This window comes from Symphalangus syndactylus, chromosome 18 (assembly GCF_028878055.3).
Source record: "Symphalangus syndactylus isolate Jambi chromosome 18, NHGRI_mSymSyn1-v2.1_pri, whole genome shotgun sequence".
In the NCBI taxonomy this organism is placed as follows: domain Eukaryota; kingdom Metazoa; phylum Chordata; class Mammalia; order Primates; family Hylobatidae; genus Symphalangus; species Symphalangus syndactylus.
The window spans coordinates 65,093,335-65,117,135 of record NC_072440.2 but is presented as its reverse complement, the minus strand read 5'-3'; the positions used below and the strand labels follow the sequence as shown (position 1 = coordinate 65,117,135).

At 46.5% G+C, this 23,801-nt stretch overlaps 1 protein-coding gene across 1 annotated transcript; it reads right to left on the bottom strand.

Annotated features, from left to right (window-relative positions):
- Positions 1 to 1,217: 1,217 nt before the first annotated feature.
- LOC129467677 (melanoma antigen preferentially expressed in tumors-like) lies at positions 1,218 to 18,963 on the bottom strand. Its single transcript, XM_063622727.1, is given in 5 exon segments — positions 1,218 to 1,366; positions 1,369 to 1,874; positions 4,251 to 4,874; positions 5,234 to 5,533; positions 18,805 to 18,963. Coding segments are annotated over 5 exon segments (1,467 nt in total). The 5' UTR covers positions 18,807 to 18,963; the 3' UTR covers positions 1,218 to 1,331.
- Between the last annotated feature and the right edge of the window lie 4,838 nt (positions 18,964 to 23,801).

Genomic DNA, 23,801 nt, shown 5'->3' with positions numbered 1-23,801 from the left:
GCCAGGCTGCTGGAGATGACTGTATGGCCTCTGGGCTGGCCCTCTGAGCGTGACCGATACACAGAGGAAGGTGGGTGCACAAGGACTGTGCTATTCTGTAGGAATCCTATGAGGCATCTGCTGGGCACTATCACAACCTGGAGTCAGGGTAGTTCGGGAGGCACTGAGGCTGCTGCGAGATGGCTCATGAGAGCAGGCAAGCTCCCTTGCCTGGATGGAAGAAGCACTCAGCAAGCGAGGCACTGAGGACCCTTCCGCTAAGTGAGCCTTTCTTACCCATCTCTGGTTCCAGGGGTTACATGGGTGGAACCAGGATGCCTACAACAGAGCTTCAGCAAGGACAGGCAAACAAACAGAAACTGACAAGTGGGCTAGCAGAATGGACTGAAGGCTGCTCTGTAAACCTCTCCCACCCAGCAGTAATACTCTGGCTTTCTCTGGCCCTGTGTGTCAGTTTGGTCCAGGCCTTTCTATGCAGCCCCTGTACATATCTTGGTCACTCCTAAGTTCCCCTGTGTCTGCCTTCTGTCTCCATCTACATCAGCCTTGACTGTATTCCACCCACATGGTGCTGGGGGCCTGGGCCTGTGAACCTCTGACCTGTCCTCTCCTGCCAGATTCAGGCCCAGCTCTCAGCCGCTGTTGTTGCCGGGCCCCTCCCAGGGTGCCTGACTCCAGATCTCTGCCACAGATTCAGGACTGGACTCAAAGGTCTCCTCTCTGAGGTGCCTTCCCTGACCTGCTTTGGCAGCCACCCGATTCTTCTGACTTTGCCCTGTTGTAGGGACTTCCTAAACGGTTTTGACCCATGCTCTCCAAGTATGCCCGGTCTGAGGACAGCAGTGTCTGGCCCAAGCACACGCTCGATGGTGATCAGCTGACTGATGGCCGCGTGCTCTGGGTTTGGTGCCAGGCATGTGCCTCCTTCCAGTCTCCCAACAGCTCCCAGAGCTGTTCAGACCTCCAGTGCACAGCTCATGTGCAGAGGTGGGGAAGTCAGCTAAGGACCCACTTCATTCTATCCAGAAGCATAAGACAAAGAGAAGCTGAATGAGTGGCCAGAAGAGGGAGTGTTCACCGGGGAGGGCTGGACCTCTGGGGTTTCTGGTGACCTGGTGGTAGAGCCACCTGGATAACGTGTGCTGATCAAGTGAACAGGTGAAACAGGCCAGGCTTTGGACTGTGGAAGGGGAGCAAGGGGAATGAAGAAAGCACCAGACAGTTCCCATGGAAGTTTATTTTATGTTCCTTGCAAACAATATGTGGCCCCAGCTGTGATTCCAGCTGCCCTCTCTGACTTCTGTTCCCTGAGCCTGGCTCCTGCTCTTCATTCAAACTGCACCAGCTGCATAAGCAAGGGCAGCGGGGGGCTCCATTGCATGTCAGCCCGCTGCGTGGCTTGCAGCTGCTTCTGTATCTCAGCCTGCAACTGGCACAGCTTGTCCTTGTTCATGGGACCCCAGGAGAGGCCATGCAGGTACATGCAGCAGTCAACTGGGATGGGATAGACTACCTGCTTCAGCTCCATCAGCCCTGTCATGTGCTCCAGCAGGCTCAGGATGCAGGCACTGGAGACGGGGTTGTCGGAGAGGCTCAGGGAACTGAGGTGGGAGCAGCGACACAGGGTGGGCAGGAGGGCACTGAGGTGGGCATCCTTCAGCCAGCAGTGGTTCAGGTCTAGGTGTCGCAGTGTCCCTGAGACCTCCCTCAGCAGGGTCCCCAAGGGCCTAGGGACCAAGCAGGACAGGTTGTTGCCACTCAGATCCAGCTTCTTCAGGCAGGTGGTATGAGGGCTCTGGGACAAGTGGGTGATGTCAGTGTCCAGAAGCCTGCAGTAGCAGATCTCCAGGGAATGCAGTGGGACGTACAGACAGCTGAGGAGAGAAGGGTGGCTCTGTGAAGGGAGGGCCCAGGCCCCCTGCCCGGAACACCTACTTGTCCATGGAGGAGGCTAGTCCTATGGCCATCCCCTCATCAGGGAAGCCATTTACCAGCAGGGTCAGGAGCATGTCCTTTGGTGTCCCAAGGCCTGGCTCTCTCTCAACAGACCTACCAGGTCCTCCACGAACCCCTCCAACTCTAAGTTTCTCTTTGGTGAAAGGGAGACGCGCATTATCCATACCCAATATGACTGCTGAGAGGAGCCACTTGAAAGAGCTTATCTGAAGAGAAGTAACCATAGGCTGAGCCCATTATTCCTCAGGTTTGGGTTTGGGGAAGCTGCTGCTCAGGCTTCCATTTAAGCCAGGGCTGGGGGTCCTGAATGCCCTATCTTGAAATTTCTAGGAGACGTGCACAGAGTGGATACTGATTGTCCTTCGGGGCTCTGTACCCACCTGTCTGGGGCAGTATGAGCTCAGAAGAAGAGGCCTAACCTGTGCTGTCTCAGGATCTTTTCTTGGGGACCAGCATAACATTCAGCAGTGCCTGAAAATGTTTGTTGAGTAAATAAACTTATTATTAGGACAGGCGCAATGGCTCACACCTGTAACCCCAGGAATTTGGGGAGCCGCAGTGGGTGGATCACCTGAGGTCTGGAGTTCAAGACCAGTCTGGCCAACATGGTGAAACCCTGTCTCTACTAAAAATGCAAAAATTAGCCAGGAGTGGTGGCCCATGCCTGTAATCCTAGCTACTTGGGAGGCTGAGGCAGGAGAATCACTTGAACCTGGGAGGCAGAGATTGCAGTGAGCCGAGATCATGCCACTGCACTCCAGCCTGGGTGACAGAGACTCTGTCTCAAAAAAAAAAAAATTAAAAAATTAAATGAAATTCATGGAAGGCCACTGTTTTGGACTAAGCTCCTGCACTAGACCTCAAAAGACCAAAGCAAACTAGAATGCAGTCACTTGTGCTAAGTGCCAGGTAATCAAACTGAACTTTGAAACTGGTCAGTTTTCCAAAAAACAGGAGATTCACACCAACCAATTAGAAGGGGCCCAGGATGATAAGTGCCCTCTGTTTTAACCCCATAAGGAAAGTAACTGTCAACTGACCAATCTGCTTTTTGTTTTGGCTTTTTTCATCACTTTTATGCTTACAAAGCCAGTCTCTTCTGCTCAGCTCATCAGAGCTCTTATTCTATTTTATAGAATGGGAGGCTGCCCCAATTTGTGAATCACAAACCTAAGCCAATTAGAAGGCCAGGCATGGTGGCTCATGCCTGTAATCTTAGTGCTTTGGGAGGCTGAGGTGGGAGGATGGCTTGAGGCCAGGAGCTCAAGACCAGCCTGGGCAGCAAAGCAAGACCTTGTCTCTACAAAAAAGTTTTAAAAAAATTCACAAGGTGTAGTGGTGCGCATCTGCAGTCTTAGCCACTTAGGAGGCTGAGGCGGGAGGGTAGCTTGAGCACAGGAGTTTGAGACTGCAGTGAGACATAATCGTGCCACTGCACTCTAGCCTGGGTGACAAAATGACGCCCTGTCTCTAAAGAGAAAAAAAAGCCAATTAGATCTTTAAACTAAATTTGTTGTAATTTTTTTTTGAGACAGGGTCTCTCTATTGCCCATGCTGGAGTGCAGTGGTGCAATCATGGCTCACTACAGCCTCACACTCCTGGGATCAAGCAATCCTCCTGCCTCGGCCTCCTGAGTAGCTGAGATTAAAGATGCACTATGCCCAGCTAATTTTTGTTTTTGTTTTGTTTTTGAGATGGAGTCTTGCTCTCCTGCCCAAGCTGCAGTGCAGTGGTGCAATCTTGGCTCACTATAACCTCCACTTTCTGGGTTCAAGAGATTCTCCTGCCTCAGCCTCCCGAGCAGCTAGGATTACAGGCACATGTCACCATGTCCGGCTAATTTTGGTATTTTTAGTAGAGATGGGGTTTCGCCATGTTGGCCAGGCTGGTCTCAAACTCTTAACCTCAAGTGATCCGCGTGCCTCTGCCTCCCAAAGTGCTGGGATTACAGGCATGAGCCACCATGATTGGCCTTAATTTTTGTATATTTATTTGTAGAAATGGGGTCTCACTTTGTTGCCCAGGCTGGTTTCCAACTTGGCCTCAAGCAAGCTTCCCACTTAAGCCTCCCAAAGTGGATTTTATTTTTTATAGCAACATGCATTTTCTCCATCAAATATGTTTCCAAAGTAGATCCCAGCCATCAGCTGCATCTGAACCCTGGGTTCCCAGGCTGTGCCCACAATTCCATGAGCATCTAAGAATGGGCCCCATTTCCTGTCTTGTTCCCCTGTCCTGACCTCACTTGGGAGTATTCAGGGGACTCTTCGGACGCCCCTGCCTACCCATTCACCTGAGCATGTAATGTAGGTTGCCTGAGAGGTAGGAGTAAGACAGGTGCAGCTTCTGGAGGTGGCCCAGCCTGGTAAGGTGGGAGAGGAAGTAGCTGGAGGGCCGCTTGCCCCGCGAAGAGAAGGCCCAGTTGTAGTAGACGAGCTTGAGGCTGCGCAGGTTCAAGATCCTTCCCAGCTGTGTGGCAGATAGGTTTGGATCTGACAATGCCCAGAACGAGTCAAACCAGTCAAACACCTCCAGCTCCTGGATGAAATCCAGCTTGAGCGTCTTCAGGATCCCCAGAAGACTGTGGAGGGGCATCTCCTCAAAGTGCAACTTCCTACAGCAGAGATGCAGGGCCCCGTGGCTCTGTTCCACTTTCGTCAGGAGGCTGGAGAGGAACTTATCTAACTTGAAGGGGCCTCGCAGGAAAAGATCAATGTGTATTTCCACTGCTTCCCATGGCTGCTTTGGTCCTTTTTTCGTGTTCTCTGCTGGCTTGGGCCTGGCCGTGGCCTGGGGCATCTCTGACTTGACTGCTGATGGTAACCAAAATGGGAACTTGGCCAAGGCTTCAGAAGCCCCTTTACTGTGGACTTGCTCAGAGTCCAGGGTGAAATCCAATATCCTCAGTTTTGACTTCCTGCGGGGAGACGGGTGTGATGAGATGCTGGGGAGCCCAGGTAAGATGAGTGGCAGCAGCCCTGGGCTGCTCTCCAGGCCCCAGCAGCAGCCCGCCTCGCCTCTCCTCTCCAATAGGCTTTTCCTCCCTCACTCAGGCTCCTTGCCAGCCCCTATTCCTCATACAGCTTGTACCACCACCCCTAGAAGGTAAAAAGCCCTCTCCTTAAAGCCTTGTAGCTGTACCATCAACCACTTAACTCAGAAACATATAGTTTCCCCACTTGTCCCTCTAGCCAATTTAACGCTCCCCTCCCCTGGATCTCAGCTCACCCTCCCTCTGGCTCTGAACTGAGGTCTTGCTCCCAGCATCCCCCTTACCTGGGACAAGCCCTGTGGGCAGAAAAGGCCTCCAGCCCATCCACCACAGCTAGCAGGCTGTCTTGGTTGGGCCACTGCACTATCAGAGAGCCCAGACGGAGAAAGGGGAAGGGCCAGGCCTGCACCAAGGCCTTCAGAGCCTTTCTGCACCCCTTGGCAAATGCAGCAGTGAGTAGTGGCGGGAAAAGGTTCACTGTGAGCTGTTCCAACACCAGTAGAACTGAAGCCTCATTGCTCAGCAGGCTGTGGGCTGCAAGTTCCAAGAGGCTGAGGGGTGCTGGGTGGTTCACCTCCATGGACCTGGAGCAGAAGAAGGCAGAAATCCTCAGAAGACTAATGGCTCAGCATCGCTCCCAGGCCAGTGTGGGAGATGCAAGCCTTTTGCATCTGTGACAGAACCAAATGCTGGCCCCTCCCTCCATTCAAGACCAAAACCCCACAATTCAGATCTTGTAAGCCTGAGACCCTGGAGCCCTAAGGCCCTGGGGACATGGGATCCAGAACCTCAGGGGTTTAGATCTATTCCTTGCTAGGCTGTAGAGGCTTGGACTTGACCCACACTTTCCTCTTCTGCCTTCACCATTAAGATCATGAACACCTAACTAAGGACACTGTCCCAAAACTCCACATCAATTCTCCCAAAGCGTATGTAGATTCTGAGCAGTTCTCATCACTTCCAGTTTTACCAAGCCATTATCTCTTGCCCTCATTACTGCAGTGGCCTTCTAACTTGTCTCTCTGCTTCTGTCCTTGTGTGCCCTGTGGTCAAAGTCAGATCATGACATTCCTTTGCTCAAAACTCTAGTGGCTTCATTTTCACTGTGAATGCAATCCACCCTGCAGCTGCCCTCAGAGTCTAGCATCCGAGCGTCTCAGGGCCCACCTCCTGTCACTCCCCTCACTATTCACTCTGCACCAGCAACCTACACTGGACTCCATTTCTCTCCTCAAACACCAGCAACACCCTGCTTCAGGGCCTTTGCACTTCCTGTTCCCTCTGCCTAGAAGTGTCTTCTCCCAAATATCCTCATGGCTGGCCCCCTTACTTCATTCAGGTTTCTGTTAAAATTTCACCATGACAGGCCTTCCGTGACCACCCAAGTAGAATTGCACTCCCATCCCTTAATTACAGCTTTATCTTTCCTAACCTGATTTACAGCACTTCTTATATCACCACTTTTCTGTTTCTGTCTCTCTTACACACATACACAGACACACACATGCACACGCGCACATAAATGCACGCAGTCGTGTATTATCTGTCTCCCCTCTGCTAAATTATAAGCTCCATGAAAAATGGGGCTGTGTCTGCTTTCATTACTGCTGTAGTCTGAGTGATAAACATAGTTTCTGACATACACCAGACAAGCAGGATATATTTTAAATGCATTTCAAGAGCAAGTTTGCACAATAGACACCACAATCCCACTGATGGAGTTGAGGGTAATGTGGAATGGAGCGTTTTTTTTATGCTCTCACAGAGCATCAGGTTCAGGTTAGTTATGGATTCTTTCAACTGCCCAAATTCCTCCTTTTTTCTGCCCAGTGAAATGCGGGAGTGTAGCCCCATCCCATCACTTTCCACAGTCCACCAAGAGCAGGGCTTTGTGCAAGGAGGGGGATGTTCTAGACCTGCACTGTCTGATGCAGGAGCCCCAAGCCACATGTGGCTACGGAGTACTTGAAATGTGGTTAGCGTGACTAAAGAACTGAATTTTAAATTAAATTAAATTCTAATTAATTACAATCTAAATAGCTTCATGTAGCTAGATGCTACACTTCTGGACGGCAGAGTTCTAGAATCTATGCTAGTCAGAGACAAGAAACATTCATTCACAGTCTCACAAGCTATGAAATCTATTTGTATGAGGCCACTACGGCCTTGGCAACAAACTGGGCAAGGACAAAGGACAGTATAAGAAAGGACAATTGCCGGGCGCGGTGGCTCACGCCTGTAATCCCAGCACTTTGGGAGGCTGAGGCGGGTGGATCACGAGGTCAGGAGATCGAGACTATCCTGGTTAACACGGTGAAACCCCGTCTCTACTAAAAATAGAAAAAATTAGCCGGGCGCAGTGGCGGGCGCCTGTAGTCCCAGCTACTAGGGAGGCTGAGGCAGGAGAATGGCGTGAACCCGGGAGGCAGAGCTTGCAGTGAGCCGAGATCGTGCCACTGCACTCTAGCCTGGGCGAAAGAGCAAGACTCCGTCTCAGAAAAAAAAAAAAAAAAAAAAAAGAAAGGACAATTATTGGCCAATCATACATTGGAAGCTATCTAGCAAAGGCTTAAATACTAGCAAATCAAATCAAAGGCCTGGCACACTAAATCTATAAATATCTCTTACAAATAGTGATCAAGTACGATTGAGCAAGAATGGTTAATGTTAGGTTTATTAATTATTAATGTCAATGCATTTGAGAAAATCAAAGAAGAAATAGAAGGGAAGGTTCTGAACCTGATATTTAGTAGTGGTGTTTTATAAACATTGTTTTTTTGTTTGAGACGGAGTCTTGCCTGTCGCCTAGGCTGGAGTGCAGTGGCACAATCTTGGCTCATTGCAAGCTCCACCTCCTGGGTTCATGCCATTCTCCTGCCTCAGTCTCCCGAGTAGCTGGGACTACAGGCACCCGCCACCACACCCGGCTAATTTTTTGTATTTTTAGTAGAGACGGGGTTTCACCGTGTTAGCCAGGATGATCTTGATCTCCTGACCTCGTGATCCGCACGCCTCGGCCTTCCGAAGTGTTGGGATTACAGGCGTGAGCCACCGCGCCCGGCCAACATTGCTTTTAAAGTTAGAAACAAGATGAAGATGGTGTGGCCACCATGAGAGTGTGCCCTGCACCTCCAACTCAGGAAATGCACCTGACCAAGGGCCCCACCCGCTGCCCTTAGGAATCCCTGGCAGCCTTAAGGCCCAAGTCACACCACCACATGCTGCTCACCAACAATGACTGGGGACAGATCAGTTCCTGGGAGACAATGTGACAGACTAGTTCCTGGGAGACACCACTCCTCTGACAACCACCTTTGGCTTGAGGACTCCCTGATGGCTTTGCTAAATCTTCCTGAGTGCACATGTTTCCACCCAACCTTCCCTCCAGTTCTGCTTCACCAAACACAGCGAGGTAGGTTTGTGGGGTCTCCATGCCTTCCCACTCACCCCTCAATGCCCCTCATGGGGGCTCCCCTAGTAAAAATCCTTGCATGTTTTTCCATCTTGGTATCTGCTTCTAGCAGGACTTTGATGGAGTTCAGGATGTGCCTTCCCAAAATACAGCAACTTGGCATACTGAATATTTTAAGCTGAAGGAATTTGAGAAATGGCATGGGCAGGCAGGATTTTCTGAGCTTCCCCTGTAGTAGGTATAAGACCCTCTTGTGAGAGGTGCTCCCCCTATACCGGGAGGAAAGGCATATCCTTATTTCCAAAGACGAAGGCTTGCCAAGAGGGATCTGGACACACAGGCCCGCTGTTCCGCCACTTTATTACACTTGGCTCATACTCTCATACTTCTTTTGTCTTATCATTATTTCTCCATGACTAATCAAAATTTTTTTCTATATATATAAACATACATATATATATAATATGTGTGTGTGTGTGTGTGTGTGTGAGAGAGAGAGAGAGAGACAGAGAAAGAAAGAGAGAGAGAGAGAGAGAGGAGCTGTATCATGGGTATTTTTGTTGATGTCTGAATTAGAAACAAGCATGCACACTATCAACATTGTTTGGGAAAGTTGTAGCCGGTGCAGTAAGACACATAACAATAGGGTTGTCTAGGGCAATAAAAAGAGGCAAACGATTACGTACATAGTGTAGAAAAAAAATGGTGTTGCGGCTCAGAATGCCACCCCAAAATATAGAACTTTGAAGGTGTCTCTCTGACTTTTCCCTGCCTTTCTGTGTGAGAGCTAGTCATAAAGGAATTCTCTGACCTTCCTTTCCTGAAAGTAGGTAGTGAGACCTCTACCCCATGCAACAGGTGTCCTGTCCTATACCAGGAGGAAACAAATGCTACAAAGAGGGGCCAAGAAGAATCTGAACGAACAGGCCTTGCTAAGTTCTCCCCAGCTTATTACCATTAGACCACAGGCTTTTTGTCCAATCATACTTGTACATGACTGTCCATCCTTCATCAAACCTAAGCATAGATATATACAGATAGTCAGGTGCAGTGGCATGCACCTGTAATCCCAGGTACTTGGGAGGCTGAGGCAGGAGGACTGCTTGAGCCGAGGAATTCAAGGCCAGTCAGGGCAATATAGTAAGACCCCAGTCTCTAAAAAAATTTTTAAATTAAGAACTACAGTTCTCCCTGGGTCTTTAAGTCTTCATTCCTGAAGGTTCCTGTGTCATGCAAAACTTTGATAAATTTGTTATGGTGTCCTCTTGTTAATCTGCCTTTTTAAAATAGGGGTATCAGCAAAGACCCTTGAGATGGGTGAGGAAAAGCTATGATTTTTTCTCCTCTACAATGGAAAGCAATGGATCCTCTGTAATGTACTCTTCTGGGCTATCAGATTTGAGTCCTGTTCATTATCTTTGAGCTATTTTTTAACTTTATAAGTTGTAGGTAACTGATAGACATATAAATTCTGTCTGGTCTGGTAATGATTTTCTCCTAACTTCTACCTGTGGAAAATTTTGTCTCCATCTGAAATTCATCTCAACATCCCTTCATGTCATATAAATATGTGCTGTCTTAACTCTTCTTTAACATCTGCCTGGTACTTCATATTATATGAGTAAAATAAATTCTTTAATACATGTTAATTTTTATATCTATATAAAGTCACAATTCTACTTTTCTGAAAATTATCTTTTAACAATTGAAAGCTAAAAATGATCTGGCTACAGGCAGAGCCTTCTAAGAATGAAGTTGTCATAAATCCTCTCTTTAGGAGAGCTTCACTCCCAGACAGGGCCACTTGCAATGGGATGAGAAACTGTATAAGCAAACATTATCACCAAGTGTCATACCTTCCATTTATTCTCCTAAAAGGCCATTTATCTTTCCCATGGAAACCCTTTCTCCCTTCGCCCTTTCCCCTATAAAGTTGGTATATAAATCCCTATCTCGGCCGGGCACGGTGGCTCACGCTTGTAATCCCAGCACTTTGGGAGGCTGAGGCGGGCGGATCACGAGGTCAGGAGATCGAGACCATGGTGAAACCCCATCTCTACTAAAAAAGTACAAAAAAATTAGCCAGGCGTGGTGGCGGGCACCTGTAGTCCCAGCTACTCAGAGAGGCTGAGGCAGGAGAATGGCGGGAACCCGGGAGGCAGAGCTTGCAGTGAGCCAAGATTGCGCCACTGCACTCCAGCCTGGGTGACAGAGCGAGACTCCGTCTCAAAAAAAAAAAAAAAAAAAAAAAAAAAAAAATTCCTATCTCTAGCTCTTCAGGGAGCTTCTCATTTCATTGCTGCCCCACACACATGTAAATAAATCTTGTCTTTTCTCCTGTTAATCTGTCTTTTGTTTGGTTACTTTTTCCCCCTGTTAATCTGTTAATTTGCTCATTTGCAGCTCCCACACACTACTGAACCTGAGCCGGCAGAGGAAAAGCTTTCCCTCCCAGCACAGTTACATAAGATATCTACAATAGTCAAATTCATAAAGACAGTAAGAATGGAGGTTTCCAGGAGCTTGGGTGGGGGAGAAATGACACAAGACAGGGACCCCCTCTTAGGGGCCTTGAAGCTCCCAAACATAAAAAAATTTAAAACTCTGGCTCACGCTTGTAATCCCAGCACTTTGGGAGGCCGAGGCGGGCGGATCACGAGGTCAGGAGATCGAGACCACGGTGAAACCCCGTCTCTACTAAAAAATACAAAAAATTAGCCGGGCGCGGTGGCGGGCGCCTGTAGTCCCAGCTACTCGGAGGCTGAGGCAGGAGAATGGCGTGAACCCGGGAGGCGGAGCTTGCAGTGAGCCGAGATTGCGCCACTGCACTCCAGCCCGGGCGAAAAACTCTTGAGATCCTCCAAGGGAAATTCTAGATATCTATAGATATCTAGCTAGTCCTAAAAAATAAATAAGTAACTCGGGGCTGGGTGTGGTGGCTCATGCCTGTAATCCTAGCACTTTGGGAGGCTGAGGCAGGCAGATCACTTGAGGCCAGGAGTTCAAGACCAGCCTGGCCAACATGGTGAAATCCCATCTCTACTAAGTGGTGCACGCCTGTAGTCCCAGCTACTCAGGAGGCTGAGGCGTGACAATCGCTGGAACCCAGGAGGTGGAGGTTGCAGTGAGCCAAGATTGCGCCACTGCTCTCCCACCTGGGTGACAGAGCAAAACTCCCTCTCAAAAAACAAATACGTAAAAATAAATAAATAAGTAACTTGATAAACAAAAAGTTATCATGTTTTGTAGGGTCTTATTTTAAAAAAAGATAGGGGCCAGGCGTGGTGGCTCACGCCTGTAATCCCAGCACTTTGGGAGGCCGAGGCGGGTGGATCACAAGGTCAGGAGATCGAGACCATCCTGGCTAACACAGTGAAACCCCGTCTCTACTAAAAATACAAAAAAAATTAGCCGGGTGTGGTGGTGGGCGCCTGTAGTCCCAGCTACTCGGGAGGCTGAAGCAGGAGAATGGCGTGAACCCAGGAGGCGGAGCTTGCAGTGAGCCGAGATTGTGCCACTGCACTCCAGCCTGGGCGACACAGCGAGACTCCATCTCAAAAAAAAAAAAAAAAAAGATAATAGTACCCTAAAATAATTGCCAAGGAAATTAGATCCAAAGATGTTCAATTTTCCTATAAAAACTAAAAATAACATCTTAACATATATCTCCGAGTTGTCTTCCAGAAGCCTGGACCCTCATCAAATGCAACCGTTGGCTCATGGACCTTTGATAAGAGAGTTGAGGACTGAACTTTGACCACCATTCTTTGTTCTAAATTTCTTCCTGAGGGGGCCGGGTGTAGTGGCTCACAGCTGTAATCCCAGCACTTTGGGAAGCCGAGGTGGGTGGATCATCTGAGGTCAGGAGTTTGAGACCAGCCTGGGAAACATGGCAAAACCCCGTCTCTATAAAAAATACAAAAGTTAGCCGGGCCTGGCAGCACGTGTCTGTAGCTCCAGCTACTTGGGAGGCTGAGGTGTGAGGAACGCTTGAGCCTGGGAGGTGAAGGTTGCAGTGGGCCAAGATTGTACCACTCCACTCCAGCCTGGGCAACAGAGTGAGCCAAGATTGTACCACTCCACTCCAGAGTGCACCATTCCACTCCAGAGCCTGGGCAAAATCAATAAATAAACACGTTAAAGATGTTATTTAACTGGTTACTGACGAAACTGAGAAGGTGTTAAAATCAGTTCTAGGGAGAATCCAAAATAAGATCCAGAATATCGAAATGAATACGCAAATGGAGGTAAAATTGGCTTCCAGTAGGCAGAGAAGCCAACTGAATAGGACAAAATGTACAGAGACAAGAATTATGTTGCAGTGCTATCACCAGTCTTCTAAAGTAGCTCAAAACAATGAAAGACGAGAGACAATCTGGAAGGGTTGTGATCCACTTCAGTGGAAAACTATCCTATCCACCTAGGATAGGATAGAATCCATCACTCAGCCAGCTTATTCATCCCAAGCCATACTAGATTCAAGTTTGAGTTCTATGAGACAGACTAAAATTTACAGGGCTATTTCATTACCAAATTCTAAAACATAAATTGAAAATGATGTCTCTAAAAATTAAACTACTGACCAATCTCACTTACGAATATCAATGCAATGGTACTGTTAAGACAGTTAATTGGGAAGTCATGAGGCTAAGATGTCTCCAGCACTTTGAGTTCCTACCTAAGCCAACCAAAACCCAATTCAATGTAAAAAGTAAAATGAAATTTAAGCTTAACCAATCAGAAACTGCCAACTAACCTCTAACTGGGGACTTCCCACTTTAACCAATCAAATATGTTTTCTTTGTCTTGTTTCTGTGAATACTTTATCAAATTTCCTCTGTTGCCCCCTTTCCTACCCACCCACAGTGGAGCACTGAACTACTTGTGGTCTGGTGCTGCCTGATTCATGAATCAATGAATGCTCAAATAAAGTCATTCAAATTTTATTGTGCCTAAATTTATCTTTTAACAGCATCCAGCAGCACATGAAAATAATAATGGAGTATGAGTAAATGAGAAATATTAGTAATGCAAAGAGAGTCCAATATGAGCAAATCAAGTCACCATATATAATAAAATTTACCAAGTTAATAGGACAAAAGATGGAAAAAAGAAACACCTCCCAAAATAATTTCCCAAAAGAAAAAAATATGGCCGGGTGCGGTGGCTCATGCCTGTAATCCCAGAACTTTGGGAGGCCGAGGCGGGCGGATCACGAGGTCAGGAGATCGAGACCATCCTGGCTAACACGGTGAAACCCCATCTCTATTAAATATACGAAGAATTAGCAGGGCGGGGTGGCACGTGCCTGGAGTCCCAGCTACTCGGGAGGCTGAGGCAGGAGAATTGCTTCAACTGGGGAGGCGGAGGTTGCAGTGAGCCAAGATTGCGCCACTGCACTCCAGCCTGGGTGGCAGAGCCAGACTCCGTCTCAAAAAAAAAAAAAATTGTAAAGATTATTACATATTTTATTTAAAAAGTAAAGATCATTAATTATACTACTATCCTCGATAATCTGAAATTTAGAAAAGGATGTCTTAACAAAACAGTTCATTTCTAGTTTATTTATAGTTTAGTGAAATTGAAAATAACTGCAAGGGGATTATTAAATGAACCATAATACATACAACATGAGGGAATACCAGTAATTATGTTAAATGGTAATAAATGTATTTCAAGTAGAATGAGATAATTTGGACAGCTATTAATTTTTTTTGTTTTTTGAGATGGAGTCTCACTCTGTCTCCAGGCTGGAGTGCAGTGGCGTGACCTCGGCTCACTGCAACCTCCCCTCCCGGGTTCAAGCAATTCTCCTGCCTCAGCCTCCTGAGTAGCTGGAACTACAGGCGTGCACCACCACACCCAGCTAATTTTTGTATTTTTTTTTTTAGTAGAGACGGGGTTTCACCATGTTGGCCAGGATGGTCTCAATCTCTTGACCTCGTGATCTGCCCGCCTTGGCCTCCCAAAGTGCTGGGATTACAGACGTGAGCTGCCGCGCCTGGACTTAATTTTTTTTAAAGCATAAACAGGTTTACTGTGTAGTGTGCTTGATTATATTAAGATATACAGCTGGGTGCAGTGGCTCATGCCTGTAATCCCAGCACTTTGGGAGGCCGAGGCAGGTGTATTGCCTGAGCCCAGGAGTTTGAGACCAGCCTGGGCAATGTGGCGAAACTCCATCTCTACTGAAAATACAAAAAAGTAGCCGGGCATAGTGGCATGCACCTGTAGTCCCAGCTACTTGGGAGGCTGAGGTGGGAGAATCACCTGAGCCTGAGAGGTAAAGGCTGCAGTGAGCCGAGATTGCACCACTGCACTCCAGCCTGGGTAACTGGAGTGAGACCCTGTAACAACAACAACAACAACAACAACAACAAAACAACACATTTACATGCTACAAGTAAGTCTTAAAGTGAAAACAGCAAGATGTTATTGGGGCTGTTTTTCACTCTCCTCTTCAAAAAGTGCCATAAACATTCTTATCAGTGCTCAGGTATTCCTTTTAACTGGCTTGTTTATATTTCTCTAGGGGCTGGGGGAGGGAGACTATGGGAAGTGTACTTGAGACTCCTTTTGTGGTAAAGTCTAAGTAGGCCTACTTCAAGTCTAAACCTTCCAGCCAGATTAAATGATACAAACATGGGAAAATAAAAAGAAAATGGAATTAAATGACCATTGAATCACTACCCAGGACTGTACATTTTAAAATTACAATAGTAACTCTTAACAGTTAACATTAGAGAAGTGTTTAATATCAGTTTACAACCACTACTTTATTTAATCATCACACAATACAAAATTTAAAACGTCTGTAGTACCTTAATTCCATTTTACCACTGAGGAACACTTTGCTTGAGTAACGCAGGAAAGAACTGGAGCTAAGTTGTTTTTTTTTTTTTTTTTTTCTGAGATGGAGTCTTTCTCTGTCGCCCAGGCTGGAGTGCAGTGGCCCGATCTCGGCTCACTGCAACCTCCGCCTCCTGGGTTCAAGCAGTTCTCCTGTCTCAGCCTCCCAAGTAGCTGGGATTACAGGCGTATGCCACCACGCCTAGATAATTGTTTTGTATTTTTAGTAGAGATGGGGTTACACCATGTTGGCCAGGCTGGTTTCGAACTCCTGATCTCAAGTGATCCGCCTGCCTTGGCCTCCCAAAAGGAGCTAATTTCTTAACACCACACACTGGTCTCTCCCCTGTGCAAAGTGCTCAACTCAAAGGGCAGTTCTAAAGACTAAATGTGAGGCTCTGCACAGGGGCTGATGCCTATACTCTCAGTGCCCTGGGAAGCCAAGGTGGGGAGATAGATGGCTTGGGGCCAGGGGTTTGACACCAGCCTGCACAACATATCAAAACCCTGTCTCCACAAAAAAAATAAAAATAAAGATTAAATGTGCATCCAGTACCTGCCATATAGTTAGTAGTCATTAAATGATAGCATTATTCTTAAATTATTAATATTTACTTGTGCATAGCCTGGGGTCCCACGTAGAGGTTTCCCAACCATTTTGTTCAATCCGTGTATTTCAATATTGTATGGTGCACAGGTGAAAGTGGGAATGCCTTCAAATCTGTGGTTCCATAAGTCAATAAAGGATTAAGGCAAGAAAACAGAAACACTCACGGTTGAAAATTTGTAACTCACCAGTTGGTGAAATTGTAAGTCAGGTTGATGTGGTAAGACAGTAACTGAGGAAATGGGACCGTCCTAGTTGCTGAACAATGTTCTAGTTGTGAGTCCACGAGTGGCAATACTTCGGAATGGCTACCACGTTCTGAAGAATGGCTCTTAGCATTTGCAGTCCAAAAATTAAATTTAGTCAGTATACAAATAATTATTTGGGCTCTTAGAGATTATCAAAATGAATCAAAGTAACCAAAAGTCTAATCTTTAAACCATATTGTCAATTATGTATGTATACATAGAGATAAGCCTTTCCTTAGGGTGGGATATTACATCCCCTTATTGCCCTGGCATTGAGAACTCATTATTGCTCCCACATTGCTCACTGGAAATCATTTCCCTAACCAGAGCACTTCTTCCCTGAATCTGCTTTATTTTCTGTAGCATTCATCACTATCTGAACTTAGCTTATTTTCTTCTTGATTGCCTGTTTCCTTCCACTAGAGTGTCAGGCTCTTGAATGTTTGTTCACTGCCATATCCCCAGCTTCTAGCACAGAGCCTGAAATATACTGAATTTTTACTGAATAAGTGAATGTAATCTGGAGGTTGTAAATCTAAGTTATATGGAAGTCAGTGCAAACTCGTTTTCCTCAACAGGTAACAGTTCTTTTATGATTGGATTTTCTTTACCTGTTTCTGAGAGTCAGTTTGTGCTCTCAGGAATCCCCTCTTAAATACAATTTGTTAGGCTTAAGCTGAGTTATAGAGTAACTTGATTTGACTTTTGGTTCCACATTAATCATTCATTAAAAGAAAGCATGAGCTATAGGAGGGTCAGCTGTGGAGTAGGATGTGCAACTCATTCATTTCCTTATCATTTTATCACATATTAGCATCTTGTTAGGTGTAGGATAGAGAGCTCTCTGCTGCCTCATCAGTAATTACTCAGTAATTAAAAAATGGAATAGCAAAATTTTAATAGTTTTTCCAGCCAAAGGAAAATGCCCTTGAATGAAAATAGCTCCATACAGTGTCAAAAGAAAAAAAATCTCTATGCTGTAATAAATTTACCTTAATGACAAAGCAGTTTAGAACATATGGAGTGGAAGGAGCATCTAATTCAGACTTGGGAAGTCCAGGAATGCTTTGCAGAGGAAGCAGTACAAAAGCTGAGCCCTAAAGGATGTGTGGGAATAAGCCCGAAGGGGAGGGGGAACAAATGTTTGAAGCAGACAAAAGAGCAGGCATAGATACCCCGGAGCAAGACAGAGTTGGGTCTTACTGAAGAACTAAAAGAAGTGGCTCACGCCTGTAATCCCAGAACTTTGGGAGGCCAAGGCGGGCGGATCACGAGGTCAGGAGTTTGAGACCAGCCTGACCAACATGGTGAAACCCCCTCTCTACTAAAAATACAAAAATTAGCCGGACGTGGTGATGCACACCTGTAATCCCAGCTACTCAGGAGGCTGAGGTAGGAGAACTTCTTGAACCCGGGAGGTGGAGGTTGCAGTGAGCTGAGATCACGCCACTGCACCCCAGACTGGGCGACAAGAGTGAAACTCCGTCTCAAAAAAAAGTTCCATCTAGTGAGAACCTTTTTTTTTTTTTTTTTGAGACAGGGTCTCACTCTGTCACCCAGTCTGGAGTGCAGAGGCGTGATCCTGGCTCACTGCAGCCTGGACCTCCCGGGCTCAGGTGATCCTCCTATCTCAGCCTTCCAAGTAGCTGTGACTACAGGCCACGCCTAATTTTTTATTTACTTTTTTGGTAGAGATGGGGTTGCCCAGGCTGGTCTCGAACTCCTGGGCTCAAGTGATCCACCTGCTTCAGCCCCTCGAAGTGCTGGGATTATGGGGGTGAGCCACTGCACCAGGCCAATATTCCCTATTTTAAATTAACAAGCCAATAAAGTACATTATAGTCATATCTTTAAAATGTAAAACATAACTCCTTACGAAGGGAAGCAGATCAGCCCTGGATGTTTTTGTTTATTATTTGTTTATTTTTTTGGATGGAGTCTTGCTCTTGTTGCCCAGGCTGGAGTGCAGTGGTGTGATCTCAGCTCACTGCAACCTCTACCTCCTGGGTTCAAGCGATTCTCCTGCCTCAGCCTCCCCAGTAGCTGGGATTACAAGCGCCTGCTACCACGCCTGGCTAATTTTTTTTTTTTTTTTTTTTGTATTTTTAGTAGAGACAGGGTTTCACCATCTTGGCCAGGCTGGTCTTGAACTCCTGACCTCGGGTGATCCACCTGCCTCGGCCTCCCAAAGTGCTGGGATTACAGGTGTGAGCCACTGCGCCCAGCCTGGATGTTTTATATTCTGCAGTTTGGTTCTGGTTAAATAGATGAGGCTTTAGCGATGTACAGTTTGGTACTGAAGTTTTGGCTCTACACTTACTGGTTGCATGACAGTGGACATTTTACTTAAGCTAAGCTTCAGCTTCCTCATCCATAAACTGAGGGCAGTAACAGAATCTACCTCCAGGGGGCGTTCAGGAGAGCGTCTTCCCTCCTGTTACTAAACCCTCAGGATGCCTACTCCTATTCTCTAACTCGGCAATGTTCCTGCAACCCTCTAGCCTCAGTGATTCTCTTTCTGTTACAAATCAATAAAGTAACCCTATCTCGTGATGTTAACCCCAAAGATATTTTAAGGAGGCAACAGGTTACCGCTAAGAATAATAAAGAACCCTTCGAATAGAGAAACCATGTTCTAACACAACGGTAAGGGAGCGCCCCCGTTGGGGTGATCGTTTGAACTGACCTAGGATTCCAGGGAAGGATAGAAGGGCCCTAAAACAATTAAATGAACATTACATCAGCAAGGGAGTTCTCGGAGCCTCTGTGGACAGCCTCACTTCAGAGCCGGTGGGATCTGCTTCCAGTCACAGCTGGGAACCCAGGGTCACAGAGGTGCCCTCCGGGAGCTGGCTTGGATGAGCTCAAAATGGCTGGCGGCTGTTGCGTGCCGTGGCGCAGCGTATCCGGCTGAACCGGAAGTCCGTTCCTGGCCGAGCTTTGCGGGCTGCCAGCTTAGTTTCTAGAGATTGGATGTGGCGGCAGGGCGCAGTGGCTCACGCCTGTAATCCCAGCACTTTGGGAGGTGGAGGCGGGCAGATCACGAGGCCAGGAGATCGAGACCATCCTGGCTAAAACGGTGAAACCCCGTCTCTACTAAAAATAGTAAAAAATTAGCCGGGCGTGGTGACGGGCACCTGTAGTCCCAGCTACTCGGGAGGCTGAGGCAGGAGAATGGCGTGAACCCGGGAGGCGGAGCTTGCAGTGAGCCGAGATCGCACCACTGCACTCCAGCCTGGGCGACGGAGTGAGACTCCGTCTGAAAAAGAAAAAAAAAAAAGAGATTGGATGTGGCGAGGCCCTTCAGGGCCCAGGCATGGAGCCCTGTACTGGGTATTCATAAACCATTTCTGCAGGCTAGGCTAGGTTGGCCCTGAAAGCCCCAGGAAGCTGGGAGAGCCAGGGAGAGACATGATGGAGTTGTGGCAGGGTGAGATGTGCCCCTTCCTCCTCCTAGGACTGGACGCAGAGAATTTGTATAAAGCTCTTTACTAACCGGAGTCTTAATTAAAGGAAAGAATTAAGGAAAGCCCTAAAGGATCTATGGGAGTGGGTATCTCCACCGTGGCCTTGGTCTCAGCCATTCCTCTTTTTTATTTTTTTGGGACAGGGTCTTACTCTGTTGCTCAGGCTGGAGTACAGTGGCACAATCTTGGCTCACTGCAAGCTCTGCCTCCTGGGTTCAAGCAGTTCTCCCACCTCAGCCTGGCAAGTAGCTGGGATTACAGGTGTGAGACACCATGCCTGGCTAATTTTTGTATTTCTTGTAGAGATGGGGTTTCACCATGTTGCCCAGGTTGGCCTCGAACTCCTGAGCTCAAGCCATCCACCTGCCTCGGCCTCCCAGAGTGCTAGGATTACAGGCGTGAATCACCGTGCCTAGCCGCAGCCATTCCTCTAGGGGTTTTCTTACAGTTTAGGAGTTATATAGCAACACAAGCTGCGATCTAAAGTCACAGGCTCGGTGGCTCATGCCTGTAATCCCAGCACTTTGGGAGGCTGAGGCTGGTGGATCACCTGAGGTCAGGAGTTAGAGACTAGCCTGGCCAGCAAGGTGAAATCCCGTCTCTACAAAAAATACAAAAATTAGTCTGGTGTGGTGGCATGCACCTGTAATCTCAGCTACTCGAGGGGCTGAGGCAGGAGAATCTCTTGAACCTGGGAAGCAGAGGTTGCAGTGAGCCAAGATCGCACTACTGCACTCCAGCCTGAGCAACAGAGCAAGACTCCCTCTCTAAAAATAAAGTCACACAGATCTGTGCTTAAATCCTGGCTATGTGTGATTTTGGTAAGTTACTCAAGTTCTGTAAACCTCCTATTTTTACATCTAAAATGCAGAAAGAAATTGTATTTGTTTTAGAGTTATTGTTACAAAATATATACACCACAGAGCACAGAGCCTTGTGCCCAGTAAGTGCTCAGTTGACACATGTGCTTTTAACATTATGTGCATTGATGCAAACTCTTTTCTACTTTGCTTTGTCTTTGTCCTAGTGGCATACGGCACCCTCTTGGCAAACCAGCTAGGCCAAAACAGAAAGATTCATCACAGATTGAAAACTCTTTTATTTTAGGAGAGGATAAATAAGTTGGTTCACATTGTGTTACAAAGGGCAAAATAACATTGTAAGGTAGATTGTCACCATAGTTTAGGGCTTTTAGGTTCACAAAAGGATTTCCAGGGGAAGAGGCACCAAAATGAAACAATGGAGCTAAGGAGGAATGAGCCCCAAGAAGAGAGGATAAACATTCCAGGCAAGTGGAATGTGTGAGAAGGCCCTGAGATGAGCTGGAGCATGGCAGGCTTGGAGAACTGAAGTCAGCCCTGTTTGAACTGACTTATTAATGAAGGAATGGAGAGAAGTCTGGATAAAGAGGAAAGCAGGCCAGATCTTCTATGGCCTTGTAAGTCATGTTAAGGAGCTGTCATTCAAATTATCCTTCCTGATCATGTAGTTGTAATGTATGCATTAGATTAATAAATATATCTTAAAATATAGACAACATGGAATTAGCAAATTACAGCTACTGCATATGGTAATGACATCAGCTTTCCATAGAATACCAAGTAAAGTGACATCTCAGTTTTATACATGATGTGGCATGAAGAAATGCCCCACTTTAAGTGGTTGGTTGTGGCTCTTTCGGGAGTCCCCTTAGAGAGGATCTTGGAGGTATCTGGATACAAATCTGGCTTGTAGCTGTTATTGCTAATTTAGCCTCATTCAGCAATGGTTTTGAGGATGTATATTCCACATGCTGCACTAGAGTAAAGGAGAGACAATGGGAGATACAATTTTGCTTCCTGAGAGAACCTTTCCATCATATTACTTCAGGTATTGGCAGCAACATCTAAACCACTGTGATTTCACATGGACAAGACAGAAACACAGTGGTTATGAGTGGGGTTTTTTCATGGGGTCAAGCTGCTTGGGCTTGAAACTTTACTCCCAACGAAGTTATTTGAGAAAGTTACCTAATTTATTTGACCCTTTTTTTTTTCTGAGGTGGAGTTTCGCTCTTATTGCCCAGGCTGGAGTGCAATGGCACGATCTCAGCTCACCACAACCTCCGCCTCCCGGGTTCAAGCAATGCTCCCGCCTCAGCCTCCCAAGTAGCTGAGATTACAGGTGCACACCACCACGCCCGGCTAATTTTTGTATTTTTAGTAGAGACGGGGTTTCACCATGTTGGTCAGGCTGGTCTCGAACTCCTGATCTGGTGATCCGCCTGCCTCGGCCTCCCAAAGTGCTGGGATTACAGGCATGAGCCACCATGCCCGGCCTATTTGACCCTTAATTTCCTCATTTATAAAATGGGAACAGGAGTCTCTTGATCATGAAGTCGTTAAGAGGAGTTAGTAAGATATTTCACAGCTAGCCCTACCCTAATGCCTGGCACATAGTAAGATCTCAATATATCCTGTTCATTATGATTATTAGTATTTTGCATCTTTTAATCTTTCACTTTTTTTTTTTTTTGAGACAGAGTCTTTCTTTGTTGCCCAGGTTGGAGTGCAGTGGTACAATCTTGGCTCACTGCAACATTCACCTCCCAGGTTCAAGCGATTCTCCTGCCTCAGTCTCCTGAGTAGCTGGGATTACAGGCGTGCGCTACCACACCCGGCTAATTTTTATATTTTTAGTAGAGTTGGGGGTTTCACCAGGTTGGCCAGGCTGGTCTGGAACTCCTAACCTCAGGTGATCTGCCCGCCTTGGCCTCCCAAAGTGCTGGGATTACAGGCGTGAGCCACCACGCCCAGCCAATCTTTCACATTTTTAAAAGCGTATGATCACTAGAATTTTACAGCTTTGCTAAAGTGAATATTATAGAATCAGAAAGCTGTACTTGGTAAACTTTCCTGGCATTAATTTAAATTCTCTAACTTATTTCTTTAAGGCATTCTTTTTTAAAGCTTCTTTTAATGGAGACACAAAAGTAGGAAAAAAAGATTACAACAGATCCCACGTAATCATAATTCAGCTTGAATAATTATTCTTTGCTGATTCCTTTGTATCCACACCCACACCCTCCTTCCTCCATATAGCTCCATTTGCAAATATTTCAGCAGATGGAGTATAAAATATATCATCTTATCACATGTAAAATATTTTAATACTTCTGGCCGGGCACGGTGGCTCACGCCTGTAATCCCAGCACTTTGGGAGGCTGAGGCTGGTGGATTACCTGAGGTCAGGAGTTCAAGACCAGCCCGGCCAACATGGCGAAACCCCGTCTCTACTAAAAATACAAAAATTAGCCGGGCATGGTGGCATACCCCTGTAATCCTAGCTACTCGGGAGACTGAGGCAGGAGAATTGCTCGAGCCCAGGAGGCAGAGGTTGCAGTGAGCCAAGATCATGCCACTGCACTCCAGCCTGGCAGACAGAGCAAGACTCTGTCTCAAAAAAAAAAAAAAAAATTAATACTTCTGTAGTATCATTAAATATCTATGCTCAAACTTTGAATCATCTCATAAATTGTCTATTTAGATCAGGATCAAAACAAGGAACACATTGTGGTTGGATGTATCTTTACAATTTTTGAATTGATTTTGTCATTTTAATATGTATAGATTCAGTCTTTTTTTTTTTTTTTTTTTTGAGACGGAGTCTCGCTCTGTCACCCAGGCTGGAGTGCAGTGGCACAAACTCGGCTCACTGCAGCTCCGCCTCCTGGGTTCAAGTTATTCTCCTGCTTCAGCCTCCTGAGTAGCTAGGATTACAGGCGTGTGCCACCACACCTGGCTAATTTTTGTATTTTTAGTAGAGATGGGGTTTCACCATGTTGGTCAGTCTGGTCTCGAACTTCTGACTTTGTGATCTTTCTGCCTCGGTCTCCCAAAGTGCTGGGGTTACAGGCGTGAGCCACCGCGCCTGGCTAGATTCAGTCCTAACCTGGCTGCAGATACCATCTCTTCCCCTTCTTCATTTTCCTTTACACGACTTGTTAATACCTGTCATATTTGTGTGCCTGGTGTATTGTCTCTCTACCTGCCCATCATAACAAAAGCTTCATAACAGCTTTATAAGAAAACTGTGGAGGGGGCAAAAATCAGAATGTGCTTAATCAATGTTCTCTTCTAACATAAGTGATTTTTCTCTTGGAACTTTTTCTTCTTGAGATAGTGTGGGAGAGAGGTGTTACATTTATTTTTAATGATGATTGTTCTTTCCTAAGCTGAAGGGATTCATTCAAAGTGATAGGCATAGCAAGTCTTATGATGAGATTTTTTT